The 25,397-nt window shown below is 38.3% G+C and overlaps 1 protein-coding gene across 2 annotated transcripts in view; it reads right to left on the bottom strand.

Moving 5' to 3' along the window:
• Positions 1 to 16,396, bottom strand: part of LOC139118853 (ATP-binding cassette sub-family C member 5-like) — a 30,868-nt gene extending 14,472 nt beyond the window's left edge. The window contains exons 1-10 of one of the 2 annotated variants that reach the window (XM_070682364.1): positions 16,116 to 16,396; positions 8,353 to 8,597; positions 7,972 to 8,130; positions 5,641 to 5,785; positions 4,043 to 4,276; positions 2,874 to 3,047; positions 1,931 to 2,078; positions 1,036 to 1,184; positions 540 to 647; positions 98 to 343 (exon numbers count right to left, since the gene is read on the bottom strand). In XM_070682364.1, the coding sequence (XP_070538465.1) occupies positions 98 to 343; positions 540 to 647; positions 1,036 to 1,184; positions 1,931 to 2,078; positions 2,874 to 3,047; positions 4,043 to 4,276; positions 5,641 to 5,785; positions 7,972 to 8,130; positions 8,353 to 8,585 (1,596 nt within the window). In that variant the 5' untranslated portion in view covers positions 8,586 to 8,597; positions 16,116 to 16,396. Of the gene's footprint in view, positions 1 to 97; positions 344 to 539; positions 648 to 1,035; positions 1,185 to 1,930; positions 2,079 to 2,873; positions 3,048 to 4,042; positions 4,277 to 5,640; positions 5,786 to 7,971; positions 8,131 to 8,352; positions 8,598 to 12,432; positions 12,692 to 16,115 lie in introns of those variants that run through there. The other variant, XM_070682365.1, reaches the window with a different exon arrangement.
• Between the last annotated feature and the right edge of the window lie 9,001 nt (positions 16,397 to 25,397).

Below are 25,397 nucleotides of genomic sequence, written 5' to 3'. Positions count from 1 at the left end.
ATAGAAGTGAAAAATCTCCATGGCTGGAAAACATTGTCACTGAGCACTGACTGGTACAAAATTAAGTGACGACTAGCCGGCTGTAAAACCACCTTACCTTTTGTACAACTAAATCTATACCACTCAACGTAGACAGAAACGGCTGCTTGTCTGCCGACGTTTCCTCGTTCTGAACGAGGTCGCCATTTTCCAAGGATTTCCTCGCGTCCTTTTCCTCCACTTGATTATTATTTTCAGATTCTAAAACATCCCATGTAAATGACGCTTGGTTAATGACGATGGCCTGTCCTTGGTCTTCAGGACGCCCGGCTATTGCTTCAGTTTCTTTCATATGGAGAATCTCCTGCAGCAAAATGGGAAACGAGCAGCGAGTGTGAACGACGGCTTGGATTAGTAACCGATGAACGAAATATGCAAATTGGCGCCTATCCATCTTCAACGTAAAGACATCAGACAGCAAAGCGTGCATTAAGTGTAAAAACCATTTCCATACCATTTTACATATCTTTAGCGTTCAGTTTTTTTCCAATGAAACTTACCTGTATTCTTCCGATTGACACCTTGGTTTCCACCAATGACTTTATTGCAAATGGTGTGGATATGATGAGGAATCTCATGACGTCAAATATTGCAGTGAGTGTAAATGCCTTTGAGAAAATGACATAATATAAAAATACAGTATTTGTCAATTTCCTTTATTGTAAAAGATTGACATATATCATGAGTCTACCAACTTATCGTTTATTGCATTGACATGAACACTATAAAGCCAATGACTGACACCCAACCGTCATACTTGATAAGCTGCAACTTTTTATCAGGATCACAGGTAAGACATCTTTATTGTTAAATAGTTTGCATTGACAACACTTAAGAAATGCATTCATGTGTAACTTCAATTCTCTGCAGACGGAGATGGACGGACGGACGGACGGAAGGACGGACGGATGGATGGATGGATGGATTGGCTACTGCGATACACAACAAGAATACATTGTGATTATTAGATAAGAATATTTAACATTATATTCAGACCTTGCTGACAGTGATGTCATTTCCGGTTAATGTGTGTAATGTCAAGGTGGTCACAGAGGCAAGAAGTGACACCATGGGCGACGTGCCCATGCTGACGATCTGAACAAATCCTGCCTTCTCCAGGAGTTTCCGTTCCTTGGCTCTGATACCTGTCGGGTGAAATGAAGGGATAGATGAATGTAAAGGCGCAATACTTGAAATGATATATACAGGTGTTGTTTTTTTGTATAAAAATATAGTTTTGATGTATAGTTGAGATTGTTCCCTTCAATAGCTGAGCTCTTTAACAAAGATTAGGGATAATTTTGCAGGCATTGTGGCAGAAAGTCTCTCAAAGCCGACGTAAAACAAGACAAATGTATTAAAATATTTGTGGAGTCATTGTTGATATGGCAAATAATTTGACCTGTTACATAGCGGTCCGATGACAAGGTATAGAGAAGCCGTAGTAAAATGTCAACCTAAATACAGTGATACTGTGAAAGAATCATTACAGAGTAATCGAAGCTGCACCCTATCTAACTGAACGATTTCTATTTTGTCTACTTTTGCGTAAAATCAATAGTTTCTTACAAAATTTGGCGGCAACGTGGCCATTTTTGTGATAGGTGTTTGACGGACTGCTATATAACAGTGCAGTTCCTGATGTCGACTTTTGCATCATGTGAATGAAAAGTGTATGTTTTATAGTCTTGTCTTCTGGAATGGCGTCGGTCCTACAATCTTTGTACAACCAATTTAATGCTGTACAGTACACAGATAGAGGCTTGGTCGACAGACGCTGGATAACGAGCGCAATGGAGTAGAAAAGGCACAGGAATAGAATTAAAATTGGCATCCTTTCAAGGCGAAGGTCAAAGTTAGCTGTACAACCATTAAAATAAACTATTCTCACCTGCAATTACTTTAGCAAACGACTTCTCCCAGGCGTACATTTTGATGAGTTTGATGCATTGGACCATTTCACTGATCATGCGCACTCGCTTGTTGGTGACGTCGATCACCCGCTCACGAAGTTTGGCTGTCAGTTTACCGAGCGTAATCTGAAACAACCGAAATAGTATGTTATTTTCGAAGATAGAAGGGAATCTTTTTGAACAGTCAATGTATCCATACACGAGGAGAAAACTTCATTTTGTGTAATTACTATTCAATTTATAAAATATTTTCAAGTTCAAGATAGAGTCACAAGCGAATTAACTAGAAAAACACATTGTATTATCAACTTAGGGGGCAGGATATCCATCAATCGTGGAAAAAATTAATGTACAAAAGTTAAACTCGGGTATTTTGACATGGTGCTTCGTTTTCATGACGCCCAGTTTGATATCGATGATTATAAAGCTTGCGAACAGCTCACATTACTTTAAAAACATTCTTTTCAACAGGTTGCGGTCAAAACAGGGCTATCATTCCATACGTCCGTAAGGTTACCTGTGTTGAATGTTCTCAAGACTAATCTTGCGATGGTCTGGTCACTAAAATACCACATCGTCAAGTTCAAGGTATGTATAATTGCATTCATTGCCCCTAAAGACAGTCCTGGTATGGTGTACGATATCTTAAAGATACGGACACCATGTCTGTAACTTTCGATAATATTTTCATTATCTAAGTCTGTAAACAACTTTTTTGTTTTCATTCGCCTCCTGAAGTATGTGAAAATACGAGTAGAACAATATTACAGAAAACACATCAGAAGTTACTGCTTGTTGAGTTTTAAACCCTTTCTACAAAGGATTGTCAGCTGGCGACCCTGTCTTTTTTGTGACCTTGACCTTCAAGCCGGGAATTACGGTTATGACAAGCTAGGAAGATTAGAATAAATCTAAGCATACCTGCATAGGGATGAACAGAATAAACACGGCTGTTCCAAGTAGAGCTGCTGGCCCCACTAATATTATTGCGTAAATAATACACGTCACAGCGAGAAACGGCGTTGCCATGGGGATCACTACGAAAACGCACGAGTCCATGATCCTCTGTCCGTCCGCAGCACAGATGTTGACGATCTAAGAATAAATAATAGACAGCTTTATTGTAAGAATGGCCATCTTGCTGGTAGACAAATGATGCTTGTGCAGTGTTCCTTCGAAGCGATCGACGTAATGGCGTTTTCAATTACCCCTATGCGGCGATTGACGGAATCTAAACACGGCAGAATGTACCTGGGAGACAAGTATTTGAACTCTTAAATTTCTCCAACACTTTTTTTGACCTACCACTTGAGGGGGCTCATTTTAAGCTCTTGGTGTAAGTTATATTTTTGAAGCCTTAGGTTTATGAAAATCTGAAACTTAATTCCCCCAATACTATGAAAAAAATGTATTCTCAATGTAAATCGAATGATTATTCCTATAGATAGGGATACAGCAGTCTAAACACTGGTGTGATTTGTGAAATCTCAAATTTATATTTTGGATTTTTGTTGCTGTTTTATCTGCTTTTGTAATATACGCTGCAGTGTGATGTTGTGCAAAACACGACCGATAGAAAACAGACATATTCCGCAAGGTTAATCTTAAAAGGGGGGACTATAACACTTTTTTGCAGTAAATTTTCCCGCAAAACAAGTTAGTGCAAATTGTAAACATTTTCAAAATTTTTTGTGATTTTTTTGCCGATTTTGGACCAAATGGAAATAACCGTTCATTGGCTATAGTTTTTGATCAAAATTTCGGAAAAAATCTGAAAAGAATTGTCTGGCCTGTATTTATAAAGGCGACAAAATTGACTTTAACGCTCAAAGGGTTAATCTGGCGAGGAATACGCGCAGGAGAATAGAACAAACTTTGCTGTGTTGTATAGTATAGTTGAGTCACGGGTGACATCGTGAACGAACTTTATCCATCAGTCGAATTGCAAAAGCAGCGTTACAGGATGAGCTGTACTGTTTAACAATGAGGGGTGAAGTGCAGTAGTCAAGGGCACAGTAAGCGTGCTGATACCCTCCTACAGCGCTGCGATGCTTAGCATATGTGTAGAACGTTGACGGTAGAACGCTCACCTCTCCGGCTGATTTGTCTTTCATATTTCTCACTCGGAGCACCTTTTTGAAGAGCAGGGAAAGCACTGCGGAACGGAGGCGACAGCCAGTGCGGACGGAAAGCAGCCAGACGAACGAGACGAAGCAACTCCTGAGAAAAGCACCGAGGAAGAGACCTGCCGCCAGGGCACATCCGTAGTACAAGTCAGTCATGGAATTTTCAATGTACTCTAAAATGTATCTCAGAGCGAGCGCCTGAAAGAAATAAAATATCAACTAATTGATATCTGCAGAGTTTTTGCAGTCTTGCAAATGAAGCCTTGTAAAAGAAAGAACTTTATTGACTTTCATTGACTCTCTGGAAATGGTCATAAAATAGTGATCACAATTCAAATGTGAAATAAATTAAAGAAGCAATATATTCTAGTTAGTACTTAAGGAAAACTAGAAACGACAGAAAAAGGAAAACATATTAATAATATATATATATATATATATATATATATATATATTATAATATATATATATATATATATATATATATATATATATATATATATATATAATAACACAAATTACTTTAAGTACAAAGTAATGATATTTGTTACTTAAGTAACATTCATCTTGAATCATCAGACAGACAGTATCATTAAGAGTCGATCGGATCGAATGATCAATGATCGATGTTCTGTACAACGTTTTACTATTGTGTTGTGTTAATTGAGTTTCTTTGTGTGGCACAGGGTGTGAACATTAACACATCAAGTCACCATCTTGTAATGGATTTGCCTGACGTACAATTCTGACAGCTGGAAACGCCGAAAGAGTTGACCAAGTTCTTAATGACAATCCCATGATGGATTCCAGCTTCACTTTTAGAGAAAGCTGTTGACTAAAAGTGATAATTTTATGAGTAAATGAAAGATGCTCTTCATTTTAGTCGACGAGAATTTGTAGATGTCTATTTGATAATTGAAGGGAAACAATATAATTGTCCGTTGAGTAACTGCGTTTTCCAATGGATCTTTTGTTTTTGTTTCGAAACGAAATTTCATAAGGGTAAAATGTTTTCCTTCTGAATGTATTGTTTGCATGGACGTAGAACACGGTTGTAAATATTTCGCTTTTCAAACGAGAGTACAAGATGGCACCGTTATCTTTAACGCAGCTTTCACGGTGGCACTAATTGTTCAGGTTTTCACTCTCAAAAGGGACCTTTTGAGGGGACGAGGCCCGTGCTGAAATATGCAAAAATGCGGGCAGCGTGTCGGCAAGGGAACGAATACCATTCGAGGTGAGTAACCTTTGGTTGCGAAGGGGATTTCATTCGCTATCACGTGCGTGTCACGAGAGACGATCGAGCTTCACAACGGTAGTCTCTTTAGTATTGCGGGCGCAATGACAGTATATTCTTTTGCGGTTGTTGTTGTTGTTGTTGTTGTTGTTGTTGTTGTTGTCGTCGTCGTCGTCTTCGTTGTTGTTGTGATTGTTGTCGTCGTTTGTGTGTGTGTTTCTTTTCAAACAAGGGTATCAGGATAATCGAGTATGTTGGCTGGCTTAAACTTAAAATGAGACAGGTATGAGTAAAATTTCAATCAATGGGAATTCATATTACTTACCACTCCCAGAAACTCACAAAATTGACCGAGAGACATGAGAATCATCGCAATGACAGACCTAGTGAACACAAAGCGCCACACAACTCTTGTCAAAGATGCGTTTTTTCCATTCGCTTCAACTTCTTCATTCCAAAGTCTTTCAAATCTGAAAGGGAAAAAGCGTGGACATTACTGGTTGAATGACACTTCTTCCCAACTGCAAGGTATTTGCAATCATTTTGAAAATACATGATTTCCTGAATTCCGTTGAAGTTGATCTGCTCCTCATCGTAGTTGTAATAGAAGAAGGGGCTTGATCAATCTGATTGATTCCGCCTTGGTTTGTTCTTTGCTGTTCTCGTTAGTTGATAGTTGCCCCACTACACTGAACCACTACCATATTAGAAGACCCCTTTCAAATCTCGCGCTTTTCATTAGTCAATCGGGTCGTATTTTAAATACATCATGGTTGTAAACCTCTTTCCGATTGGTCGGCTGTTCTGACCGATTCGTGCTATTTGAAAGGAATCTTCCTTCCGTGGCCATTGATCAGATGTAGTGAGGCGACGACAATTTGTCGACACGGCTTGTATTTGTGTTCTGTCCTATGCTATCATTATTGTTATCAACTGCATTTAAATCCGGAACTTAATTCAGCTTTCAACAATAAAATAGTACCTTGCACAAAATTCGGTATATTGACCGATCTACAGACCTTGTTTATTTTAAAGATAATAGGAACATACAGTCGTTTTCGGGAAATATTCTGAAAGGTTACAACAATTTTCCCCTTAAATCTCTAGTTATTACACATCACTGTACGATATACCAAACATGGCACAGTGTGCGAACGCTGGACAAATAATTTTATGACGTAATAAACAATATCACAGCGGTATACCTGTCTGTATACCACTCAGATTTTGACCAGTTCACTATACGGTGTATGTCGTTGGCTGGTCACGTGATATACCGTCACTAGGTGTGGTTCATTGCTAAAATATTTCAACCTACCATTACACTATACAATTGTTTCAAATTGTTGACGTAAATAGACCGCGAAAAATATTGAGGGGTAACGATTTTATCAAAAAAGTTAAAGAATAACGAATAATTAGGTCTTCGCCTTCGTAAATAGCCATAAACCGGGTCAGTATACACCGCACTGTACTGTACTGAGACTGAGTGGTACGAATAGTGAAAAGTTTAAAATAGCACGGCATATTTTACCACGGCAGTCATATTTTTCCTTTTCCAGTTTGACTTTCGTCGAAAAACAAAATATCCTCCAAGCTACACTGTCGTCTTATTGGCACTCCTTTTCCAATGTTTGACTTGTTTACTCCAATAAAACCTTAATACATTGCAACTTCCACAACGTGACGTTCAAATTCAACATCTGTCCAAAATTCTTTCTTGGTGTGTATACCATGATGACTGTAATAGCAGGGATCATATGTGTCGCACTCTTTTACGGGACGCAAAATTATTTAATGACAGAATTACGCTGCTACATTTCTAGTTCTGATGAAATTTTGGCTATCAATATATACCTAAAAACGTATTACTATATAATACGCGATTCGAGGCACAGTAATATGCGCAGTTGGTAAGTCAGTGTCATTTTATTGGGGGGGGGGGGAGGCAGAAGCTGTAATTTCTTAGGATGCTTTTTTACTATTTTTGTTTTGAATATCAACCATAATTTCTTGTTCTACTTCCCAAAGCATGTTGAAATACATAGTATTCAGCTTGTCAACTCCGCCTGTACATGTGTAGACTGCGTTGTTATTATTGACAAATGAATTCTGGTTTAGACTAGTATTCAAGTGTAAACAATTATAGTGCGTTTTACACTTAAAGACACTGTGTCGACAAATTATATAGTGGGCGCTTCAACATGCTTTTGGGAGTAGAATAAGAACAAATAATTGACATACATAACAAATGTATTGTCAACAAAATCATCAAAAGTTCCCGCCCTTCGAAGCCTCCATAACTTCAACTGATGACGTATTTTCCGTTATTTTAATCATGTTTCTAAACAATATTTTATCATTTTACCCACTTAATCCATGTCAGGATGGCTAATGGTCAACTTGTCGACACAGCTTGTATGCTAGCTCAATACTACTGTTGTAAACTTAATTTAAGTCCGGAATAAATGTATTGTCAACAATAACACTGAATCTTGTCCAAAATGCGTAATATTGACCAAGAGATTATAAAAAAATTCCCCTTAAAAAACTATAGTTACTACTCCTCACTATACAATATATCAAACATGGTATATTGTACAAACGTTCGACAAATTACGTTATGACGTAACAAAGGCATATCTCCGCACTATACCTGTCTGTATTCTTCCGCGATGTCTCGTTCTCGGGACACGCCCAGACGTCACTGGTTTGCAAGGGGGACCTGTAGGCCTTGCTCAAGATCGGGTTCATCCAGCGATAAAAGAGTAAACAAAAGAATCCTGAGTGATCCACCGGACAAATAGTAGGGTCTCTGAAACAAGATAATAATCATGATTCAAAATACATGTAAATGAACAAAGATACCATTCATGTAATTTTTAATATATACTTCTCCAAGATATTAAGACGGAATGGTTCACTTCTATTCATATTGTAGATCAGTTATTATCACATGACATAATGCAATCATGCAGTCGCGAAAGATGTCACCCATAAATTGCAATGCAGCGATGTTCTTTGTGGGGGGACTTACTTTGGTTTGCCTGGCCGCCAAGGCAACAACATCTTCAAGGTATTGCCGTATTTGGACTTGTCCCCTTTCGGGGTAAGGGCGGTAGTGCTATTGCTCCCGGGGTCATCCTCTTGGAGGTAGAGATCGAAGTCGTGGCAGTTCAACGCTTCAGCTAGCGAGTAGCTGCGATGCTTCGGTGCTAGGAGGTCACCGTTTGGCTCATAGCCAACTTCGGGATCCTCGTTTTCATTCATACTAACTTAAACCTGTAGGCAGAAAAAATACATTCGTAAGTGATTAAATAATAAGTATTATGTTCTAAACTATATAGAAAGCCACCTATAGTTTTGTAGGAAAGCCATTTTGTTTTTGCCATTAGAAGGCTAATCTTTCTACGCTGAAAATAAAACTGGCGAATGCACTATAAAATACAATCTAGACATGTTAGTTATTTTGTCAAAATAAAACTGAGGTGGGTTAAGAGGGGAAGCTGTAGAAAGAGCGGTTATTAGGAATGCAAAGTCTGAATGAGTTGTGTAAAGAAAATTCACAACTATGTATAGCGAATCAACATTTTCGGTGAAATTCCAAATCAAACTCATATGTACTTGTAACCACCCCATTTTAACCAAGAACATTTATATTAAAATTCCAAGATTCATAAGGGCACATATACAGATATTGCTAGTTTTATATCGGAAATAGATTTTTCAAAGTTTTCTAATAGACTCCATGCATAGTGGATCAACCGAATATGATTTTCGGTGAAATTCCAAAATCAAATTTCTTCTACACATGTGCACTTGTAACCACCATATTCTAATCAAATACATTTGTGTCAATTATCCAACATTCAAACATTTATATATGCAAAGTTATTGTTAGTTATATTGGAAAATTTTGATATGTATGGACCAAGCACTATATCAGCCACATCTTGGCTTCTTAAAGTCGACAAAAAACTGGTGACCCTCTACCCCAAGGCATGAGTGAAATTTCGTGACCCTTCGAAAATGATGGCGCGAAAAACTGGGACAACCCAAAACACCGACTTCCCTGTAATGTCTGTACAGTTCCTTAGCTTATTAAGACATCCTGTACAGTCAAAATTGAATTCATGTCCGGACAAGAATTCATTTGTTAACAATAACAATAGTCATTAAATGTGTACAGGCTTAGTTAAAAGCAGAATACTTGGCATAATAACATGCTATAGAGAGTTAGACAGGAAACAGCTGTTTTTCTGTTGCAACAAATGTCCCTTTAAGATCTTTGCTTGTAATATAACAAAGTCAGCAGTAATATCAATGTTATACACACATTTCAAACTTTTGAGTTTGGAGGGGAAGGGTAAAATTTTAGAAAGGGGCATCAGGGGATGCTCATATTTTAGAAAGGGACATCAGGGAGAGGGTCAAATTTTACACGATGTGACACCCTCAATTTCCTCCGCCCCCTTTTAATAACTGAAGGCTCCCTAGTGCACATATGCTGGTCATTAAAGGAACAAAGTCGCCCATTTTTCGTGAACTTTGTTTGTTTGACATGTTGAAAGATAATGAATGAATGTGTGACCATGCATATATTTGAACCTGGCTTTAGACTCGATAAATGAAACCATCACGTGAATGAATTAATGGTCATGACCATTAATTTATTCTCGCGATGGTTTCATGTATCGTGTCTAAAAACGGGGTCGAATATATGCATGGTCACCCATTCATTCAGTATATTTCAACATGTAAAGCAATATAAGTAGTATCTCATATCAAACAAAGTTCATGAAAATGGCAAACTTTGTCCCTTTTATCCTGCAAAATATATGCGCACACCATATGGATCCGTGATAAAGATATAGTATCTTCAGGCTGTTTTGTTTATTCTAATTCAATTGAAAACGAGGCAGCTAATGAGCATCGAACGTTTTAATTGTACAGCTGCGGACTCCGACAAATACTACAAAAACAGCATATTACGACAGCGGTTTTCACGATTTAATCAACTATCACAAGACGTTTGGTTATCATAATTATTTAATAATTCATACTTCTTCACCTCACACATGTGTTAAGGAACATGCTTGATACGGCAGTGTCATACGTTGACGTAAACACGAACAATACATAAGAGCGTTGCCAGAGTTAGGTGCATTCAGGGTGGTCGGTTTACGTACGTCTTTCAGGTCGACCAATGACGCACCGAGATTGGACTGAGTTCATATCTGGCAACAGTTACCAGTCCAGTGTTCACTATGCACGACAGGAAGGAAGGGAAAAATCAAAATAGCAAGCAAACATGAAATAATGAAACCAAACTCCAGACGCGATTTTATGTCTGTTTGTGAAATTTGTTTATTTGTTGCTTTCTATGTCCTTTCGATGATCGCTGGATGTTTGCTTATTTCTGTGTATTTAATATATAGAACTGCCGCTTAAATTAATTAGTGCAAGACGCAGTGCATATTTATGCAAATTATATTTATGAGCATTGTTTAGTTGTTAAATTTTTATGCAAATGATTCATTATCAACATGGAATATTCATCTACCTCGCATCTTGCGCTATGTAGCTTATATAGTCCCGGTATTCAGAGCGCACCTACGTCATAGATTAAAAATGGAAATATGTTGCAATAAGCAGGTCAAATTCATTTATCAAACTTTACTTTTAAATTTGAAAAATTGAAACAAACTCTAAAATTCAGTCATCATACAGTTGCAACATTTATTTTGTGTTAAGAGATCTTTGTTATAGACTAAAGTACATTTAACATTTGTCGGTGTCCCTTTGAACATTCATGAATATAATCCGAATTTTTCTCTTTGGTCGATGACGTCTTCTTGTACATGTACACGTACAGCTTAACTGATTTGTGTGTTGTTTCCAAGATACTCAAATGGGAATGTTCTTTTCCAGATTGGCTCAGAGTGTGATGAAATTTTCTATGTCCTATTTGGACATTTTGTAAATTTCAGCCACATTCAACGCAGAAATTTTCTTGGTTGTATGCTTCAAAAGTTTGTTTGTAGAACTGATTTCAGGGTAGTGAGAGGTCGGATTAGTTCAAGTGATGTCGAAATTAGCTACAAGTTTAAGGACAATATTGACACTCATTGCTTGAGAACTCCACAGATTTTCGGATATATTTCATTCTCATTTCGTGAAATTTTGACGAGACCAGTAATTATGTTACCGAAGGAAAGTATCATTATGTGTAAAGAGAAAATCTCAAAGATCGACCGTCTGATAACTTTCTATGCAAGACGCAAAGGATATTCTCAATCAAATGTGGTCAAATTGAGAGATGCCTACTGATTGCTATTAACGGTATACTGTCACCTGTTTCAATTTTGCCACAGTTACCATGGAGAGAGAAAATCTAACCAATCACAGATTTTAAGCGGGTGGCCGCTTATTAAAAACAGTGCCCTTATATGGGCATTTTGAATGCCAAAGAAAGCCCCTTTGACCATATATGGGCATATTTAGATTACAGGTGACTGTCTACCTTTAAACAGTCATTAACATTAATTGTGCAGATCTGACAATAAGCTTCATCGTCACGTTTGGAGACCCGCCTCAGTAAACCAACTCACGTCACGCCTTCATGCACGAGTTACTGATTAAAATGGAAACAACAAACAGACAGCATAATCGGTGTTCGCATAAATATGTAAATAAAAGCGTTCTGTTCGTCGACAATAACAGATGAGGTTACCCAGATGTTGATGGTCGGACGTAGCATCTCTGATCGGTATGATGATTACCTGCGCAGATGTGGTAGCCTCATAGAGGTTAGCGGCGACTCAGATCGTCATTCCTGTCTTCCTCCCACTACAGCTTGATGCACTGTGGGGTGTGAGTGTACGTATTAGCTTTAGATTTCGTAAGCGATTCTCAGTCGGAGAAAGATGCAATACGTGTGTCGTCTCGTATTCGCGCAGAGCTGCGATAGGATTTCTGAATCAGTTTAACTGTTAAAGGTTATAACGGGGACTTTTGAGCATGTCTCGACAAGTACCCAATCTAACCTATTCCGGAATAAAAGAAAGAAATATATCTGAGACGCATACAGAGCTAAATTGAGCACAAACATACGTACGAGACGGTTCGATGTTGCTTTTGGACCAGACACAGGTGATGTCGTTAATGCTAAAAAGCGCCAAAATCTTGAAAGTGTTCAGCCCCACAATCTTCACTCACAACGGCTGTAGCATTGGTAGACTCTTCAACAGCAGCAAAGCAAGGCTAACGGAAAAAGCTTGGCCGTCAGCTGGACGCTTTACATCATGCGAAATAGGTAGTTTGGAAGGCTTTTTGCATTTTAATTCGCCACAAGGCCATTCTGACGCAAAGATAACCTGAATAAATTAAATTTCTAAATTTTAAAATTATACTGATTGGACGATCCCATAGCTGGCTTTATTTCAAAATAGAAACATACTGGTACCTTTATTTTTGAGTACTGTAAAACAAAGAAACCAGCCATATGTTTTCCAATTTCTCTTCTTTCATCTTACTGGCAATTATCTAAAAATAATGCGATGTTTGGGTGTCGTGTTTTCGAAATAAGGATACCAAAATGGCAGCGACGATCGAAATAACTCGCGGCTGCACAATGGCGCCAATAGTGGAGTCTGGACGATCGTCGACCTTCGATCATTATATGCAGAGTGAATAGCATTGACGCTGTCCCCTGGCAGACGTTCACCTTCGCAATCGTCTGCAGCATACTACATAATCCCGCTCTTTGCTCATTTTCCCGCTAAATACGGAAAGAAGATGATGGGGTAGATTGCATATCCTTTGGGTAGATAGACACATTGGCACAAGCGGCAATATAAAAATACGACATCTTTTGTCGGGTGTTGGGCTCCATAATGCAAACTGACGCTATCCTGGGAGATTGGGCCACAATTCAAGACCAGCAAGTCAATACACGCGGGACACAAGAAATATTCGACATATTCAAATTATGAAGACGAACAGTGATACATCATCTCGGATGATCTCGTAAGACATATCTTTCCAAACAAGGAATGTTATGACTCGTGGTTGTATAACTTAAATTTTATGTTTCTCCCCTTTTTATAAAAAAAACTTCATCGAAATTAATTTTTTTCAGTTCCTAAGATCTGATGCTTTCATTGATTTTGCACTCACGAGTAACCTGAGGAAATTTGTCATTTATGCTAACCAATAATATGGAAAACGAACAAAATTAGTTTAACTGCAAATATTAAGCCATGTTAGTTGTTATTCGAGTGGCATTCGATTTCCATAATTTCCAAAAATAAATGCCTATGGCAATAATATGATCTGTAATGTACTTGAACTCAGAGATGAAGTTATTGTAATGTGACTGCATGGCTAATGAGATATAATTGTTATCTTCTGCAGGTGATAATGATAATTGTATCTCCTAGCCTGGCAACTTCCCGAACGCTATGTTAATAGTTTTAAGTCGATGCACGGCAGAAATTTGCTTGGCAACCACAACTTTGTTTTTCAGATTTCAGATTAACTTTGTTTTTCAGATTTCCAAATTTTCAGACGATAATTACAAGAATCTCGCAACAGCTATGGCAACGGAAAAAAAATATTCACTTGCTTGCATAATAAAGTAATCGCGCCTATGACGTCATTAAATGCAAACAACTAGCTTGTATAAATTTGTAATTAAAAACCCGTAATGTATGTTTGATTTTTGCGTGTACTTTGTTCTTTTAAATGGAATTGATTTTGATTATTTCTCTGTAGAGTTAAAGTTCCCTTGAAAACCTAATTATCCCTACAGTATTTTTATTTTTATACGCCTGAAAGAATATTGAAATGGCCAATATTCAGTCTGCCACGTCCCCGGTCAGTAGATTTCACAAAATGTATTCTGGGGGTTGATAATTTGATGTATGCTAGAGCCTGAAGTCCATGTTCAAAGCTAATTGATGTAAAGGTTATTTGCTTACTTATACTTCAAATATCCAATTATTCAAAACATTTAAATATTTTGACCCCTCAATACGAAAAACAACACTGATAAAAACGACAGCAAAGTTATCCATTTTCCCACTCAATCAAATTTAGATCACAGTTAAATTAAAAGTGGATATTAATAAACTTGACTATCTAGGGGATTAGAAAGTACTGGAACTTTTATCATGCAAATTGCTTTTGTATTTTGCCCAACAATGGGACCGCTGTTTCACAGTTATTACTGCCTCTTTGCCATTCATTAATTAAAATGAGCCATCGCTTCATTTACAGAGCAGAACAGCAGTTCAAAAAGCCTGTGGTTGGGGATAGCTGTCCCGCTTCCCTTTTTCCTTGGGAGGATCTGGCGAGAGGAAAAAAAACAAGTGTATGGAAGCTTCTTTTTATCCTGTTATGCATTCAGTATCAGGCAATGTAGCAGGCTCAGTCACAGTGAAAACAGCGATCTTGTTTGCAGGCGTTGCCAGTTAATCAGTGTGTCCTTAAGTGCCCGCAACTAGCCCCGGCGCTTTTTATTAAACCGAAGTGCGTTCACCGCGATGAGTCAATGCACCGTCATGGTCTTTTCAGATAAGTCGACAGTCGTTTCCGCTGCGGGAGACGCATGAAGATGAGATGTTTAAAAATACATCTGGGGGAAAAAAGACACACGTATCGTTGTAATTCAAGCCAAGGCTAGGTATGCAAGGCCATTCTAACTAGCCGGTCTGGATGCTAAAGAACAAAAATATCAAACGAACGTTAATTTCATGTTCTAAAAGAAGATGGCGCAGTCTAAAATTGAGCCTTTGCTTAGGTTTAGTGCTATGGCATGCTGTGTGCTATTTATCTGAAGTTTACGGCCATGTGTCTTTAAAAGAAAGATTAATTATGCTCTCTGAGGTCAAGTGACTGTTTTTACGGTGGACCGCTTATTTCACTCTTCAGAATGTCACACAAATCAATATCGGGTACTCCATTATGTAACGGCTCGCACTGCTTCAGGAATGCTATTAATAATAAATCAAGTGACTTCATTCACGAGTCCAGTATATGTAGAAAGTGAACTCGACTTTGTACATGTTTGCCTAGTAATTCTCTGACGCCGTCTGAGTGTTGCTCAGTCTCAATATTCCGTCAGGCATAAAATAGAATCGATGTGACCCATTTTATGTGTGTAATAATATGCCGAGCGTTTTAAAGCGGAGGTGTGCACGCAAGCACGGCACATCATGTGATTGGATTTTACGGTCAGGCCTGTCGTTGCAATGTTCGCCGCTGCTATGTGTGTGAGGTTAAAAGCGCACGTCGCAAGCGAAGCCTGCTCCTCTGCTATATTCTTCTGGATCAATGTTGAACGCAATTGCGCACAGAAAGAGCGCGGGGAAACGCATCCCAGTAGAATGATGATGAAACATAGCACGACACCGAAAATGCCAGCATATTGTATCAATATTAAAACTCGTACCCATAAACTAATGTAACTTTTCAATGGATATATTTACAGATGGGAAAAATTGAATAGATTGTGATTCAAATTGAATATCGGCGTATTATATTCGCCCATTACGTCACACTTATGCTGTCGCAGACAATGGGAGACGAGTCGGTTCACGCTCTGACGACAATCATGACTATGTACGTGAGTCAATAACAATGCCCTCTATAATATGATGGTCTATCGCTCAACTATGATGTTGAGCATCCACGTCCATTTTGAAATATGAAATTGGGTGTTCTTTCGAACAGAAATCAAAATATCTTGGTTACTGCCGTGCTATCTAGAAAGCTAAACACAAACCGTATTTCACTCACCTTTATGCAGCGTTACCCACGTGGAATATGTTCGCTATCGAGCCGTCATTGTGAATATCATAACAACCAAATGGACACGCAGCCTTTGCGTGAAACTGTTCGTCGTTGCTTAAGCTAATCGCTTTCGCTATCGCCACACGGTGTAATGGCGACGCTCCGCCACTTTCACCTCGACGAAAGGTGATCTTCGTACGATATGCCCGAAACAACGGAACGTTTTATCGATCGGCGAACGTACAGCTGACACGGCCGGTGAAACGCGATCTGGTTAAATTAGCATACAGAACGGCTTCATGCCAGTAATTTCCATCTGCGATGTATCACGTGACAGGCACGTGATAAATTTGAGCGATCGACGGAAAAGGGAACGCCGCGCCATGTATAGCCATGATGACAGGGTTTTCGGCATGGATTAATTTGTGGCCTGATATTTCCTTTCTAATTTTAGTCAACCATTACAGCTATTCGCACTGCTTTGTCGCAATTTTTAACGAACGTGTCTTATCGCGCGAATAACGACGAAATAGAAATTTTGTAAGTTCTTTGCGAATTAATTAAAATAAGCTTTCTTCTACACTATGAACAGAAATTCAATGAATTAAAGGTTCTCATAATATCATAATCTCGTTTTGGGCCATTACGTCCGCCTAACTCGTGACTGTGAAATCATGATAAAATACTTCTAAATGGAGTTTATATTGATCGAAATGCCTGGCGGACGTTGTCGCGAGCGGGAGAAAATAAAGATTGAGCTATGATACCAGTGAGAAATTAGTCTGGACGACGGATAACGAGCGGATGCCACCATAGGCAGCCACGTGGAGGAAAAAAGAAAAAAACGTTTTGCAATTTTCCTTCAGTGTCGTATCGATCGATTGATTTCCCGTAGCTTAACGAATGTAGGGGAAAGGTCGCATACGTAATGAGCTCACGCTTGCGCGATTTTTAGATTCCGAGTACATACGCTGGTGTGCAGGTTGTGAAAGCGAGCCGAAATTAATCGCGTGTGTGTAAACTCACATAGAATTCTGGCGCACTGGGGCTAATTACGGTGTTTTAACAACACGTTTACAACGATAAATACGATAAATAATTACTCATTTTGATGTTTTTTGTGCTTAAAGCGGAGCCAGCGGTATATAATAAATCTTCTTAGGCGCTCGTATAGCCATTGGCTGCGAGGGACGGTGTCATCTGAGTGGCGCACCCTCGCCGTGAACTTTGTACACACATTTTCGCTCTAAAAGAAGCGACAGTAAATTGCGGGTGACCGTGAAAATACCCGGATGACAGATGCAACCGATAAAATGCAAGGAAAGAGTCTTACGACTAGAGAGGTGTCTTATTTCATTAGGATACATGACTCATAAAAATGCAACCGACACGTTGAGAATATTCTTCAATATCCGCGGGCTCTCCAAATGTCTGCACAAAATAGTAAGTGTGGAATTTTGTCAGCTTTTATTCGTGGCGATAATCGATGACCTGTCAATAAAGTCATAAATATATATACCAGAATTACAAATAATTTCATGGCGTACAAAATTCCGAGACGTGACCAACTCTCCATCCTTTACGCACATAGCGCCATACAGAAGAGATCGTTGCTTAGCAACGCGACTGGAGCATAAAACCATTTGAGGTGTCTTGCCAGAGGGAATCAGTTACTTTCTCCGGCTCTTGCAGATTTTGCGAACCTTTGGGAGAAAATAACAATCTTAGAGGAGAGTTCATGTTGCTTTAAGTAAAATTTATGTGCTTGTCGAGTTGAATTTGATGTGAAGAATCGTCAATAAAATAAAAGGTATCGACCATTAGACCTCGGGGAGGGGGTATTCCAAAAAAGCACAGTTAAGAAAGTTTCAATATGTTATCATGACGATTAAAATACTTGTTTATTTAAACAAGGAATATATTTCTGCCTGAGGGGGGACTCTACAGGCTATGGTAAAAATGTTTAACATTGGAACGCTCGCGCGCGAAAAAGGAACATTGCATGTCACCCTTCTTATTACCCTTCCACGCAAAATTAAATGACCCATTCCAAATTGTACCGACATGATTATGATTTAGTAGCATTTGATCAAAAGATTAGTAAGAGTCGTATTCTGGGATAATTTAATCAAATGCTTTTGGTGATGACAAGCTTCTTTCCACGAAAGAAATACCAAAATTAATGAGCACTAATATTCATTATTTAAAGAATAGAATCCAGTCTGAGTGCTGTACGATGGATGTTGGCCGATTTTAATATCTTTGCGTCGATATAAGTGCACAGTGATAACGAGACTGGTCGCGCGAAATTTTAAATAAAGTTGGTTTCACTTATTTCGCGAGAAAGAGGTTAAATTTCGGCGGGAGAAATCAGGACAAATTCGTTACACGAGGAATGTGCCGTACTTCAAACTGGCCAGAAATAGTAGAACAGGCGGAGCGATGGCGTTGGCAGACCATAATATTTACTTTAAGGAAATTGCAGCTGTTTGTCGATGGAATTATGCCGACTCCTAGATCCCTTGAGCCGTGTCCGGATCAACGGGTATCCAATGCGGCATTCCAGGAATTATCGACGTCACTGGAGTTAGCGCGCAATGTGTGGAATCATAAAAGTGATATAGCTTCCTCCATTCTGCCGCACACGCAAAACACGACATCAGCTTCGCGCCCTTTCACCTAGTACCATGAATATCCGGCTGTGCGTACCGTACCGTGTCCATGGTCAAGTTAATTGATTAGAACTTGCTGTCAATTAGCTCCTTGCTGCCATGCAATTTTTTTATTTTTTTCTGGATACGATATTATCATCAATGAATTCTTCGTCCTTGAAAATCACATCTTGTAAATGCGCGGGAAACTTTAGGTTACACCTAAGGGGACAGAGCCTACAACTTTTAGCAATGTTTTAATTATTATTTTTGTGCTATGAAGCAAGTTTGTTTTGCTTATTCTTCTCTCCAAAGTATGATGTTGAAATGATAGGTATTAGGCTCGCATGCCAATACATGGTATACAATATGCGATATGTCACTACATAACCTGTACTCATGACTTAAAATCATTTGCTAACAGTAACATCCGACATTCCACACAAACTATGTTGACAAATATTGATCATTTTTATGTGCATTTGGAATTAAAACGAGAAATTCCATTCACAAATTACTTGAAATGCTTAAAAACTACTGGTTAAAGAGTTCACGGTTCAAAATATTGTAAATGTGATACTGCTGTTCGTTATGCGTACTACACTAGTTTTTACCACATGAACGCTATTGACTATCTCTGTAATTAAATAGTACTTCTGTTATTATTTATACTGTCTACCGTCATTTTTAAGCTAAGAGTGTTTAAAAAAACAATATCTGTATTTTATTTGTTTCCATGTCGGTTCCAGGCCACTTGAATTTTCCGTGTAAATGACTTCTCCACCGGTAAATTGGTAATTTGAAATTGACCTTGACGTAGATAACGACTGATCAGCTGATTTCGTGAACCTGCATCCAGCGCTTGGACGAAACACTAAGTTCCACAATCAGGCGTACTAGTAGTTTCAGATGAGTACTTGGTAAGCCAAAAGTAGGTGCATAATTACGTTGAATGTCGCTGCTTTAATATCTTTTCCAAATGTTTGACAGAATTCGAATATAGCCAGTGCAATCAATATTCCTTGCACCATGTAATATACTCGATAAAGTGGCACACGGCCGCATAAAATCAGCTTCCATCAAATTTTGTATGCAGATGAATGGGCTTCGTTATGAAACCTAACAGCAAAGGACATAAGCGACACGACATACAAACAATATAACATAGGCTGCCTCTGTGACCTGTTGTTCTATATCTAAGAAATAGACATTAGTTTCATCATCTTCATATATTTTTATTTGTTTGTTTATTTATTTATTTTAAATTATCATTTCAACATACGCAGAAAAAAAATATTCCTCCATAGTGGCAGCCATACCTCGAAAAGACGAAACGAAAATAAAATGCAGCCTACTATTCTAAACTTCTTTAATGCATGGTGTGACAATCTGAGAGGGTGGGTTTCGCTTCGGAAATACTTGCAATAATATACTTAAATACACTTTTCTTAGACTCATAAATATGATGGTCAGACTTTATGTACGCCTTGTGCATCAAGAAGGTATATTATAACTGCGTAAAAGTTTACATCGATTACGGCTATCGGTCGGGTAAAAACAAAAGTTTTAAATGACACAGCCATCCGGCTAGATTGTTGTATTGCGTCAAGGCCCGGCAATGTGCACGTGCTTCATTCTAATGTCAACACAGCGGGAAAGTATCAACACAAGTTACTCGGAAAACAGCAGCATAAATGTCACTTATAAATCACTGATGTTCGTTATCAAAAGTCACTGTCTTTTACTTTGACGCGAGGACATGCATTGCACACCCCATACAGATACACGCAATTCAAAATTGACTCTAGAGAAGTAGTGTATAGTTATATATCTGATGTTAACACTTTTTTTCTTGTTTAATATGTCGGAATAAATAATTTAAACACAAAAAGTTGTGAAAATTTTGCTTAATAAAAAGTAAATCACAATTGTTACATGGTATTCTGGGTAAAAAATTTCAAAATTGTCAAAACAATTCATTTTAAAGCCGTCCTATTCTAAATACACAAATTAATATTGCTAAAGTTGGTGTTCCTCAGAAACAGCAGTATCTGAGCTTTCCAAAAATGTAAGGTTTGTGCTATTTCATGCAAGTTTACTCAATTTAGGGGAGGATATAGTACCCCCTACCCCTACCCATTTTTCGCCATTTTTTGCGGTACATACAAATCAAAAACCAGTGCAGACAGGTAGTGCATCCCAAAATATCCAATGTTAACATCTTTTTTCTAGTTCAGCAGATCCCAAAGAACAAAAAAATACCCATGTAGTAGGTTTATGGGGGGGGGGTGCACGGTGGGCCCCTCCAGCCCACGGACTATTAGCTTTGTTTCTTTTAGACCACTGTCCTTGATTTATGTGAGGTGTAAGCAGAGAAAGAGCCGGTGATCACGGTATGTTATATTTATGTGCGTGTATGTGTGTAGATGTTTGTGTTTGTGTACGAGTGCGGACGTGTATGAATATATTTTTAACCTTGACCATAGTACTGGGCAAACTGTTCAGAACATATTTCACAGAAACAGAAGCAGAGGGAATAATATCCACATATAATTCAATGAAGTATGAAATATAAATACATACAATAAATCAATATAAAATATATCTCATATTTGTATAAAGGTCAACCTCTTCCTCATAAATTGAATACAATATACAGAGAAGAGAAATGAAATTAAAGTGATAGGGGAAATTGCGACGCTGGTATTTGTTGAAAACGGTTCCGTTTGAATAATGTTCATTTGTTTCCTGATTCTACCACAAGCATCAGCGATGGGGGCTGATATTTTGAGTGACGCCAGTCTAAATGCTGTATTTCTATTCAGTTGATGGAACGGGAGTTATTTTTAGGAGAGAAGACATCTGAGATGTACCGTCTACCCTGCCGCGCATAGCGTTCGTGTTCCATTGACTGTTAGAAGGTTCAGCGGAAATAGCCGCACGAACTCGACATGATCTTCTGCAAATTGGAAACAATTTTACGCATGAAAGGATGTGTGATCTCATTAATTGCCTGTATGATCGAGGATAAGAAATGCGAGATACGCGTGAACTCTCACCCACTGAAGGGAAAGAAGCCAGCCGTAGCGATTCTAACAATGTATAAAAGTTATTGTACGTCGGCATTTTATGTCGTTCTAGTTACGACTGTCGCCGGAATAGCTAGCCAATTCTTTGGAGAGTCATCCGATGAGGACGCTTATGTGCACTTATCGTTCGTAAAGTCAAAAATTTCAAATTATGTCCAGCGCGTTAATGCGCCAAAATTTCATTAACTTTCCGTAGGCTGATAACTTGTCTCACTCAATTGACGAATTCGGGAAAAAATACATCTTAAATAAAAATCAGGATTTCCTTACTGGAACTGGCTATTACTGAACGTCTGCGCACAACCTATGGGAACAAATCATTTATTTTACGATTGCATATGCCACAGAAAGTTAAAATTACGACACTGCCAATTTGCGGGTCGGCTCAGTTGCCAGGCAACCGGTTCAGATGTGTGTGGATAAAGCGATACTAGATGCACGCTCGGCCTACTCACTACCAAATGTTCGATCGAGTTCGTTTGTTTTAAAATCATGTTTGACAACATCTTACTTTAAGCCTCTGTGTAACTAATCTGCAGGACTGTAAAATACGAGACGTCAAAACACGGCAATCAATTTTGTAGTCGACCTTGTCTTAATTTCCCTCCATTAAGCTTCCGTCCACAGCAGATGTACAGTCTAATGCCACGCGTTTACAGCTGAAATTTGCTCATTCTCAAACGTCTCTTTTAACTTGTCTACTACATATTTGATCATTGCCCGCTGTGACGTCATATCCTTCAATATGACCGGCCATGAATCTTCAAATCGCTTCCGTGTAAGAGGACATTCACACCCAATATATGTTGACAAGTGATTTCTCTGCTGCTGAGCATGCAAATTCTATCATCAGCTCGCGGTGAAATTCTTTATTCTCCATCACACAGAGTAGCATGAGAAAAACAAAACGGAGTGGGTTTTGTTCTTTCTGGCGGTTGCCAAGGGAACTCATATTGGGGGCGGGGGTGATGAGAAGGTTAGCAATGGGGAGAGGGCCAGTGTATAATTTTCCTTTTGAGGATTAGCGATAGGGAGGGGAAATAATTCACAATCCCATTGCGAACGGCTGTCACCTACTCCCCCCCCCCATTAGAATTTTGTTAGAATAGCATATTTCTATCTCGAAACACATGTGCTTAGAATTTCTCGGAAATTGGCTAGCTGACTGTCCTTTAATACAGTATAACCCTCTCATCCAGCAAATAAATGGTAAATTGATTACCGCTAGAATCAACGTCTCTCCTTTTCATCTCCTCGTCGGTTCAGCATTATCATAAGGAAAGCATTTACAAAGAACTACACAGCTATGTTGTGATACTTACTTTAGATTGTTTTTTGATTTTGTTAGAGTTCGCTGTTTTTTTCGAAGCAAAATATAACAAGTGGTAGGCGTCACATCAAACCCTGTTCCAAGACCTAATTTAAATTAGATACCTTGAAATCACATCATCTTAAAAACTGTTTATCACTTCACTGCATGCCTCGGACACACTTTGGCATGTACCTTTCCGTCACGTCAGTGGAACGGCGTAGAGCAATCCAAATATGAAACAAAATTGGCGTTTGCCCTGAATTCGTTTGCTTTATGAAGATACGTCATTTACAGAGTAACCACTAAACTAAGGGATTATTTTGTGCGCACTCGATTTCAAATACAATTAGAAATCTGGTTCCTGTTAACCTGGGAGAGATCCAATCAGACGTTGAGGGCGAAATGTATGATATCTAATAGGATTAAAACAACAAGTCACTTCAGATTTTATCTTCGGATGAGATCAAACAAAAGCAAAATAAAATCCGAAGTGACTTGTTGTTTTAATCCTGTTAGATATCATACATTTCGCCCTCAACGTCTGATTGGATCTCTCCAATAAAGTCACTTCATGAATACTTCAGAGTAAGTCCGGTAATGACCGGGCTAACTCTGAAGAGTTTGGTATAGGCAGATCACGAATTTCACCGAGTGATGGCGCCATACATTTTAAACCAACTCAGTACATACATTAGCCCAACTCCGCCCATGGGCCGGATCTTCGAGTTGCAGACAACAAAATTTCTGCATAACTATCACTCTTATGGTTTGAACGTAGTCAGAAAGAAACAAGTTTATGTCTGTTTGCGTATTCTTCTAAATATTGGAAAAAAACAAGCACATATCTTCGGCTTCAATCTCGTTATCATTCACGACGTTTTCCTTACCAATACTAGGACATGCAAAAAGTGCCACACGAGAAAAAGCGTTCAATTAATCATTATTACATGAATTCTAGTGACCATTACAGCTCAATTGAACTCTTTCATTTTCGTGATATGTGCTGTTTTCATTGCTCTTTTATTTGGAGGGGCACGTTTACAGCGAATTCGAAACCATTACACCTCGGTGCCAAAGAAGATCACAATGAAATGTAATAAAACTTCAAATGGGACGACTGTATTCAATAATATTTTTTTAAATGAACAACATGGTTTATAGTTATGAGGCTGATGTTGTATTTTTATGTAATTTGTAGTTTATTATTTCTAGTTAACATGCGAATAGCCTATATGCTTTGATTAAATATTAATGATGTTGACTGAACCATGGAGTTGTCTTTGACAGTTTCATGTGATACGCCAGTTGACACACATATCTGTTGGAATAAATATTTGCGCCAAGTGCAAAGTTCACAATCTGAATTTATTCCACTGTCTCCAAAGTCTCGCCCTCTAAGAGAATTGAATGTTCTTTGTCACTGTCACGTTACAGGCTTAACTTAAAGGTATACATTCACCTGTAATCTAAATATGCCCATATATGGTCAAAGGGGCGTTCCTTGGTATTCAAATATGAGGGCGCTGTTTTTTTAAAGCGGCCACCCGCTCAAAATCTGTGATTGGTCAGATTTTCTCTTTCCATGGTAACTGGCAAAATTGGAACAGGTGACAGTATACCTTTTTATTCACTTATCCATTAGCCAATGACAAAAGAGAGACATTTCATATATTAACGAACATCCTCATAATGTCATGGTTATCATTAGACAGAAATGTGAACGCTGACAAAGGCCTATGTTTAGCGATTATGATACATCAAGATATATCATTACATCATACAAAGGGTCAACTACCATGTCCGGTATCTGTATAAAAACAAAATTTACTCAATATTAAGTCAACAATTATTTTTATTTTTTTTTTTTTTGCTTATATACATCTGACATGCGAATCATTTGAAAGATTCTGACTAGTCAGCAAAAGTTAAAGATCACGCCATGAAATTGCAAACCGACAAAACTGCTTGGAACACGAAGAGAATTTATGCCATTCTCTCTTACTTGTTCTGTTAACACGATTGGAACTAATTCGGGATAATTGGATGGTGAAGTAATGTCTGTTTAATCTGCAAATGTAATCTCATCTGCTTTTTCTTTTACATTATACACTTGTTTTTATGAGTCCTTTGTAATATTGCAACAATCAGCTATACGGCACCTTACACTTTTGAGAAATTTGAAAAATATGAAAATCCAATTATCCCAAATTAGTTCCAATCGTGTTTTTATTGTCAC

The sequence above is a fragment of the Ptychodera flava genome, chromosome 19 (assembly GCF_041260155.1).
Source record: "Ptychodera flava strain L36383 chromosome 19, AS_Pfla_20210202, whole genome shotgun sequence".
NCBI classification, from domain to species: domain Eukaryota; kingdom Metazoa; phylum Hemichordata; class Enteropneusta; family Ptychoderidae; genus Ptychodera; species Ptychodera flava.
Note: the sequence above shows the minus strand (reverse complement) of the source record. Positions and strands in the feature narration are given on the sequence as shown.